The sequence below is a fragment of the Pterocles gutturalis genome, unplaced genomic scaffold, assembly GCF_000699245.1.
Source record: "Pterocles gutturalis isolate BGI_N339 unplaced genomic scaffold, ASM69924v1 scaffold7388, whole genome shotgun sequence".
Taxonomy (NCBI): Eukaryota; Metazoa; Chordata; class Aves; order Pterocliformes; family Pteroclidae; genus Pterocles; species Pterocles gutturalis.
In genome coordinates this window covers 1-8,264 of record NW_010125473.1, presented here as the reverse complement: position 1 = coordinate 8,264, position 8,264 = coordinate 1, and the positions used below count along the sequence as shown (strand labels likewise).

The 8,264-nt window shown below is 46.1% G+C and overlaps 1 protein-coding gene across 1 annotated transcript; it reads right to left on the bottom strand.

Annotated features, from left to right (window-relative positions):
• Positions 1-4,477: 4,477 nt before the first annotated feature.
• LOC104459019 (alcohol dehydrogenase 1-like) lies at positions 4,478-8,046 on the bottom strand (the record flags this gene model as incomplete). The annotated part of the gene is made up of 7 exons (XM_010078576.1): positions 4,478-4,502; positions 5,751-5,889; positions 6,398-6,533; positions 6,850-7,110; positions 7,230-7,449; positions 7,565-7,652; positions 7,905-8,046. Coding segments are annotated over 7 exons (1,011 nt in total), but the record flags the coding sequence as incomplete, so codon positions are not given.
• Positions 8,047-8,264: the final 218 nt, after the last annotated feature.

The window sequence follows — 8,264 nt, the reverse complement described above, 5'->3', positions numbered from 1 at the left end:
GTTGTTGGGCACAATCCATAGTAGGGTCAGCTCTACTATGTGACATTCATGTTGGAGTAGAGTACACTTATTAAATGTGCAGGTAGCAGGAGGGTTACAAGCACTGAAAGAAAGGATTAGAAAATGATTCTGACAGTTTGGGTGAATGCTTTTAAAGAACTGGGATGCAACTGAGTGCAGTGATTGGCATAGGATGGTAAGTGACAAGTCAAAAGCAGTTCTGCAGAAAAAAGTCTGCAAAGAATAGTGGATGACAAAGTGATCATGAGTTAGTGATACCCTTCTATTTGGGGGTAGAGGAAAGGCAGACATCATAGTGGCTGTGGAAACAGGAATGCAGCTGACAAGATGAGAAGTAATCCTTCATGGTGGGAAGGGTGAGGGTAGACATAGTAACACTCTTCAGGAACAAAAAAGTAGATATGAGGTTGAGCAGGAGATTTAGTCTCTCTGGTTTGATGCGGTTTGAAAAGGTGATGGAATTGTTGGAGGCCTTTGAGCACAACTTGTCTCTCAGGAGTGGTACAGAGAGTTGATCTTGCTCTGGGAAAAAAGCTCATCAACATGGTCTCTCGAGAACGATCTGAGCTCTATTTTCAGATGTGTTCGTTACTTTAATATTCTTGGGTTTTTATTTTATTCACAGCTGATTGTGGTTCTTAAAATACTTGTAGTATGTTAAAAACCCACACATTTGATCAGCATCTCATGCTTACTCTTTCATTGATATTGCTACAAGTGCACGTCACCATCAGTTTCTCTAAAGTGGTGATGTAAATGACAACAATCATAGGATGTATTGGATTTTTATGGGAACCAGGTTGTATTAAAGTATTTATATCCTTTGCTGGAGTGTTTGGCATGGCTATCATAACATTTATATAAGTCAGCACTTAGAGTATTTGACTTAAAATAAGTGCTAAAGGGTTATTCAGATAATATACTATATTTACATAGTGCTAGTGTATATGGTTCTAGAAGCAAAGATTGATTGACATTTGTGGTTGTGTTACTTCTACAGTGTGAAAGACCTGGAAGGGGGACACTTGAGAAGTGGTGTGCAATTGTCATCTCTCAAACATAAGAAAACAGTAGAGAGTCACAAATATTAAAACAGAAAATGAAAATATTTTAAGTGGTGGTCTGTTCAGAACTGGGTGCTCTCCACATTCCCCTTTAACAGTTTGTAAGCATCAGCAGAGAACAATGTGTGATATTCTGATGCTTCATGTATGCTTCATGTATACATTATGGAGCAAACTCATTTGTTTCCTTTTGATATTTGCAATCTCATATATGGGCTCATTGCCCATGTAAACCATTTGCTAGGACAGAATAGTATTTTTCTGGGTTAAAATATATCTTGCATAAATCTACCAGTATTTTATTAATGGTAGTTTTAGACTGCTGAGTCTGCATTTATATTCTGGAAGAGATGGTCTCTCTGTTATTTCAAAGGAACTGAGCAGTAGAATTAATTAAAATAGAATTCTAGCTGAGACAGATAAGCTAAATAATGTTAAACCACTCCAAAGAGCATGTGTCCTTCCCATTGCTACTCCAGAAAGAAATGCCACAATGAAAATATTGAATGCACATGTTTCTTATGTGTAATTTGGCAACCAGCTAGGATCACTGGACTTAACCATATACTCAACTTTAAGTGGCTGCCAAGGAGAGACTGGTAAAACGAACAGAAAGATGATGGATGAGGAGATTGAAAATGGAGATGATAGGGTTAAATGCCGGTCAAGAGAATCAGTTTTTCCTAGTCACACATGTGAACTTGACCCCGGCATGTCAGAAATGCCATATATCGATTGTAGCTTTGAAATTTTGTGTTATTAGAAAAAGCAACAAGAGCTCTTTTCAACTCAAAATAAAAATCTTTGCTCAGGTGTTGCACCTTTCCTCTCTTTAGGCCTGTGTTCTCTCCCACCTCTCTGCCCCGCCCCCCCCCCGGCTTCCCTTTTTCTTCACCCTTAACTACTTAGCCCAGCACTGAAAGCCAGTTCATCCTTCTGCCAGTCCCTCTCCCATTCCTGGGCCTGCTGTGCAGGAATTCGTGTTGTCTGTAACGCAAGTAAGTTTCCACAGGCCTAATTCAGCCTTGAGGACCTGTGTGGTCCCACCAGCTCCAGTCTAGAAGGAAATGATAGACTAGAAAAGGCCTGTCCAGTAGAAAGGAATCTTCCTTCCATGTGGCTGAAAGGACGTTTTTGTATACCTAAGGAATGGGGTCATTTTCTATACGGCTCCTAATAATGACATAAAAACGCTTCTTGGATTAAGAGCCGTTTAGAATGCTATAGTGAGCAGAACTCAACTCTTTAGCTGTTGAACAAAATTATAGATATACTAACATTAGTATTTTAAAAAAATAAAAAGACATCTGTTAACATTAGGATGCAAAACAGCTTAGTCCTGATCAGTAAAAAAAATAAAGCATTCATTAATAAGGAAGGCATTATTCTGTAGACTCCCGCTTAGGACACCCAGCTCTACCGTGGATTCACATGACCTTTATGCCTGTTTTCCTGTCAGTTCATCCACCAGATTGGGTGGAGCAAAGATGTGGTTCTTCTCCAGGATTAGTTGCTTTGCAATCTTCACTCCACTTTGAAAGTGCACTGATGTTTAAGTGCTTAGCTGAAAGCAAAAATATTCTTTAAGCTGTTTAGACAGACCCACTTTTCGCAGCTTTTGGGCCTTTTTTTAGTTGCTTTTGATAAATTTGGATGTAATGATTAACTTTTTAATGACAGATACTGTGTATCTGTGTTCAGTAACAATATTTCACACCCGACTTGCTCTATGTGTTCACGTTATCAGACAAGTTTTAAGAACTGATCTGTTAGGTCAGATGTTTGTACAGATAGGCACAGGCCTCAAGGTCTTCATCTTGGTCAACAGTGTTCTGGCCCCCTTTGAGTATTCCTGTCTGTATCAAAGTGGTGGAAAAATGGAAGAATGACAGAAATCACTTGGTGGAATAGACTCTGAAATGCACTCACGAGGGGGCTAAGTACAAATCTTCTCCCCTGCCTGTAGTAGTTCAAACCCTTCAATAATTTTTAATTAAAAGACAAAGGGAGATATGAATGCATTTATTAATGCCTCAGCATTAAATTTTTATCTTCACCGTAACTGGGCACCAGTTTCAGAGACAATCTTTGCATTTCTACTATGAAACACAAACTGGATCATATCCTAGCAGGTATAGCTTTGCATTTGTTAGCAAGAGTGATAATTCACCGTTCTTTAAGGTGCCCTGTTGCTTTAATTTCCATTAAGACAAAAATATTGTATGCCTCAGAAAAATGGAAGAGGAAGGAGGCAAATGAGGTAAGGAATGGGAGAGATAGATCCACCCTGCTCGTTTAAGAGATACAACAAAAATATCGATAAAGGTCTGTTAAACATGTACAATTTACTTTATTCATCCTAGTGAAGGAGAAAGCCTGAGGCAAAAAATGGGTTAAAATAAAGAACAAGAATCTTACAGCAACTGGTAATTTTCAGTCTGTGCTATCATAGAATCCCAGAATATCTCAGGTTGGAAGGGATCATATCCTTGCATTTCCTTTTGTGCACAAGGCAAATGTAGTTGCCATACCAGTTGTGATCCTGGTAGCTCTTATAGAATTTCACTCCTGCAATGCAGGGAGAAATATTGCGTTTTACTTTCTGAAAGTCTGGTACGGTACCTCTGGCATCCACATTTACACATCATGGGACATAATGCACTTGTACTTTATCTTCCTGGTTCCAATCGGTAGATTTCTCTGGGGTTGTTACCAACAAAACTAGAGCAGGAGAAAAGCCACGAGCCTGAGCTCAGGATGCCAGAGGATCTAAAGAGGACAACTATAAACTGAAGAAAGGAAAATTAGGAGAGAATAGGAGAAAGTAATGTGATAGAAAACCTCTGTTTAAAAGACTGGGGCTGAAATGACAGGTTTCACCTGAGGATAACCTCACGTAGCAAAACACATTTTGGTCCTTTGAGAGATGAGGGAACAGTGCAGCAGCAGCTGTGATTTCCTTGCTGTGCTTTGGTTGAGGTTGCAGCCTTCACCCAGCTGAGATGGGGGTAGAGATGCGTGGGCATAGGTGTGTCAGGTGGGTGGAGGTGGGAAGCGGCAGCAGTGGAGGGGGCAAAGGCTCACTGCTGGCGCAGTGGGGGTGATGGAAGGGCCTGTGGTATGAGGAAGAGCTCCTCCTGCCCCGTGGGACCTCTGTTGATTGAGTGCACTGCATGGGACAGGTCTGACCAAAACCCTTTATTGGCAAGAGCATTTTCCTGGGAGAGGCATCCTTCCAGGTCTCGGCCGGTTGCAGGAGCGCTGGCAGCAGCAACAGCGTTGGTGAATTCCTCGTTCTGGCCTCCTTGCGCCCCCCAAAGTGAGGTGCTGGCTGAGAAGGGAGGTGGGCTGTACTGCTGGTCTCTCCGCTCGGCCTCCCGTGGCCGTGTCCTTCAGAAGAGCAGGATGCTGCGAATGCTGGAAAGTGGAAAGGAAGGGAGGAGTTGCAGGCACTGGGGCTGGGAGTGTTCAGGAGCAGGCAGTGGGGCAGGCGGGGGTGCCTGATGCCTGGTTGCCATCTGTCTCATCCAGCCTCTTCCTAACCCAGCTGCAGGAGATGTGCAGCAGTGGGGCAGCCTTTAAACCCTGCTGAAGGGAACCCCTGGGGAGCTGGCGCCTCGTCCCTCCCCAGAGCTCCTGTGCTATTGCTGTGAGACACGTTCTTCCTTCCTTTGGCTTTGATGCCGTTGTTGCCAAGGATGCCCCTTGCTCCTGGCTCTCCTTCAATGCTGAAAGTGCTGAGCCTGAGTGTCCTTGGCCTCCCGGGCTCCTGCCTTCCATTGTGGGGGTGACCCCGAGTGCCGAGGCACCCCCTCAATGTCCCTGGCTCTCATTTTAAACAGCGGTGACAGTCAATCACCTCCTGACAACCATGTACATCTGTACCCGGGTCGCACCCTGAAGGGACATGATGCACTTTGGTCACCAGTGGAACGCCCCAGAACGTGCCATCATCCGAGTGGGGCTGGAACAGAAAGGACCCAACAGCAATCGGTGATCTCAGACCCCATCAGCAGTGACTCCAAGTGAGACCCATTGGGTTCTCCTGGGTTGCAGGGGCTGTGCCCAGCATCTCCCCCGAGCCAGGACGCCTCTCAGGGGAAGAAAGGCCAGGGTGAAGCCCATCTTCTCAAAGCTGAATTGTCGCCCATTGAGGAATGATTGTGAGTATTTACTCAAAACTCGAGAAGGAAGAGGGAACTCTTAACTACAGGCTGGTCTCCTCTGTCCACCTCTCTGTCCATATAAAGAAAGGCGAGAGAATTTTTACCTATAGGCTAGTTTCCCTGCTTACGCCTTTCACTAGATCCAAGTATTTCCATGCTGTTTGTGTGTTTGTTTTTATCCATAGATGCTTAGGATACCTCATAGTAAGTTAGTATGAATCTTGTCATTCTCGAAGCTGTAATTAAGTCACTACTTTCATCATAACATATCCGACTGAATAACCTTGTTAATCATTGAATTGGTTAATGATTGAGTGCTGATAAAATTGAACCTTGGATTTGCGTGACACCATTAATAAATCTTATGTTGTTGCTAAATCGTAACTGTGTGAGATATTTCACAGTATCCCACGCTCTGCCTGCTGGAGCGTCTGGATGGTTTGAATGTGAGGTGGAGGTGGCATTTGCTGTGCCTCACTGCTGTGAGTCAGGGTCTCACCTTTTTCCTGCACGTAACAACTCAAATCCCTCGTTCACTTTAGCAATCGGCAGCATGTGTGTGATCAGCAAGTCCAAGTCGAATTTCTTCTCCAAATAGCTGGAAACTAATTTGGGGATAAAATCTCTCGCCTTCCCACCTAGGAATGGGAGAAAGCACATGCAGTGAATAATCAGGGGAATGCTGTTTTGGTAAGGTAGTGTTGCTGTAAGAGTCAGGACTGAGCAACCTATAGTGGTGCCTTCTGAGAAATTTTTCTCTCATTGGCAGGAGAGTCGGTTAGTGTAGACAATTTTGTGCATTGAACTGTATGAAATAGTTACAGGTTTATTTGCAGGTTTTATACCCATCTATAAAGAGGAAAGGCAGTGTTCCTGTTTAGTTATGTTTTTCTGGAAAACCCGCTCAAGGCTTCCGGGGACATTGCCAAGCCTGAGATTTTCTTGGTGGCCAAGAGCTGAGTGAATAATAACTATGAGGAAAAGTATCTTTTGTCCTACAGCTGAGGACATTGCTCAGAAGGTAAAACTCATTTTCAAGAGGAGAGATATTCATACTCACTGAAGGGTACCTGTTCCACAGACATTTGGAAATCACCATGAAACGAAAAGGTGGAACTGTCTGAAATGCTTTTGTATGTTTCTTACCTCCGAGCAGAGTCCCCTTCCATGTACGCCCACACAACACCAGCACAGGATCAAAGGATATCATTGAACCAGCAGGTGCTACTCCAACCATCACACAGACGCCAGTGTTCATATTGCAAGAAGCCAGGGCAGCTGTCTGATGGGACAGGCATCAGACAGAATTAGAGAACCCACTGCTGAGTTTGTCAGAAAAGCATCACTTCTGTGGAGGCATCTTCCCTCCCTGCTGATCTGAAACACACGCTGGCTTGTGCAGCAGGCATGGAGAGCTCGCTGCCTGTTTTAAGGCTCGTCCACCCTTTTCTCCCAAAGCCAACAGACGGCCTTTCTGGGCAAAGATGTGTCCAGTAGTGCAGGCAGCAGGCAAGGAGCTGCCTGCCGGCATGAATTTTGCCCTGCCAGGAGCCCGTGAATGATCCACGAGTGAGGACATGTGCTGAAGGGCCACCTACCATGGTATCTGCATGCCCAATGACCTCAAAGGAGTAGTCCACGCCGTGGCCGGTCATCTCAGTGAGCACCTCCTCCACAGGCTTCTGGAAGTCCCGAGGGTTGACACAGTCGGTGGCTCCCAGCTCCTTGGCCTTGGCAAACTTGTCCTTGTTGATGTCAACGGCAATGATGCGGGAAGCTCCAGCCACCTTGCAGCCCATTATAACAGAGAGGCCAACTCCTCCGAGGCCAAAGATGGCACAGGTGGAGCCTGGTTTTACCTGCGTGACATGGGGCCGTGTGAGCCTCCAGGGTGAGGAGAAGGTTTCTGTTGCCCAGGGCTGGTGAGGGTGCAAGGGAGGCCGTGGGGTGCTTGTGCTCGACACAGCTGGATACCAACCTTGGCGGTGTTGACGGCAGCCCCGTAGCCTGTGGAGAACCCACAGCCGATCAAGCAGACTTTGTCCAGCGGTGCAGCAGGATCTATCTTGGCCACGGCGTACTCCGGGATCACGGTGTATTCTGCAAAGGTGCTGAGCCACAGGTAATGGTGGATCTGTTTCCCCTTGCAAGTGAAGCGGCTGGTCTTGTCGGGCATCAGGTTTTGTGGTTCAGAGAAACTGTTGGGAGGTGTATGCATTTGTTTTTCATCAAGTGGAGCCACTGTGGGGGTGTCAGAGAGGTTGAGAGACAGCCGACCCCGTCTGGGTAGAGGGGAAGGAGAAGCAAACTCACTGGGACTTGAGGCAGAAGTTGGATTCGGGGTTCCGGCAGAAGCTGCATTGCCCGCAGTGAGGAATGCAGAGGGGGATGACTTTGTCTCCTGCAACAGAGCGGATGGATCCCTGGGAGGTGCCTCTTGCACCCCTGCTTTCTCTGTCAGGAGGAGATGCTCAGAGCCCCGCTTGCGTGTGTGTGGCGCAGACCAGGGAAGTGTCCGTGACAGTGCCATGCCATGGGCGTGCACTCGGGTTTTGGGCCACGGACACAGGAGCCGGAGGAACGTCTGAGCTCTGGGCAGCCTCATGCGCTTTGAGAGCTGAGTCCTGGGCGTGTGTTTGTGTGGGTGTCTTACCTGGTTTCACAGAGGTCACACCTTCTCCAACGCTTTCCACAATGCCAGCTCCTTCGTGGCCTGGGATAACTGGGAAATCCACGTCAACAAAGTGACCCTCCAACACGTGGTCATCTGTGCGACAGATTCCTGTGGCCACAATCTGTTTGGAGTGGAAGGAGCACGTGATGAGCTTCAGAAACGGTCTGGCGTTCTTTTAACCTTGGTTTGTGGAGGGATTTTTTACGGGGCTTCTCTGGACAGTTAAGGCATATTCATGGAATCACAGAATCATTAAGGTTGGAAAAGACCTCAAGGATCATCAAGTCCAACCCCACACCACCTGACCCAATAACCCATGTCCCCAAGCACCACATCTAC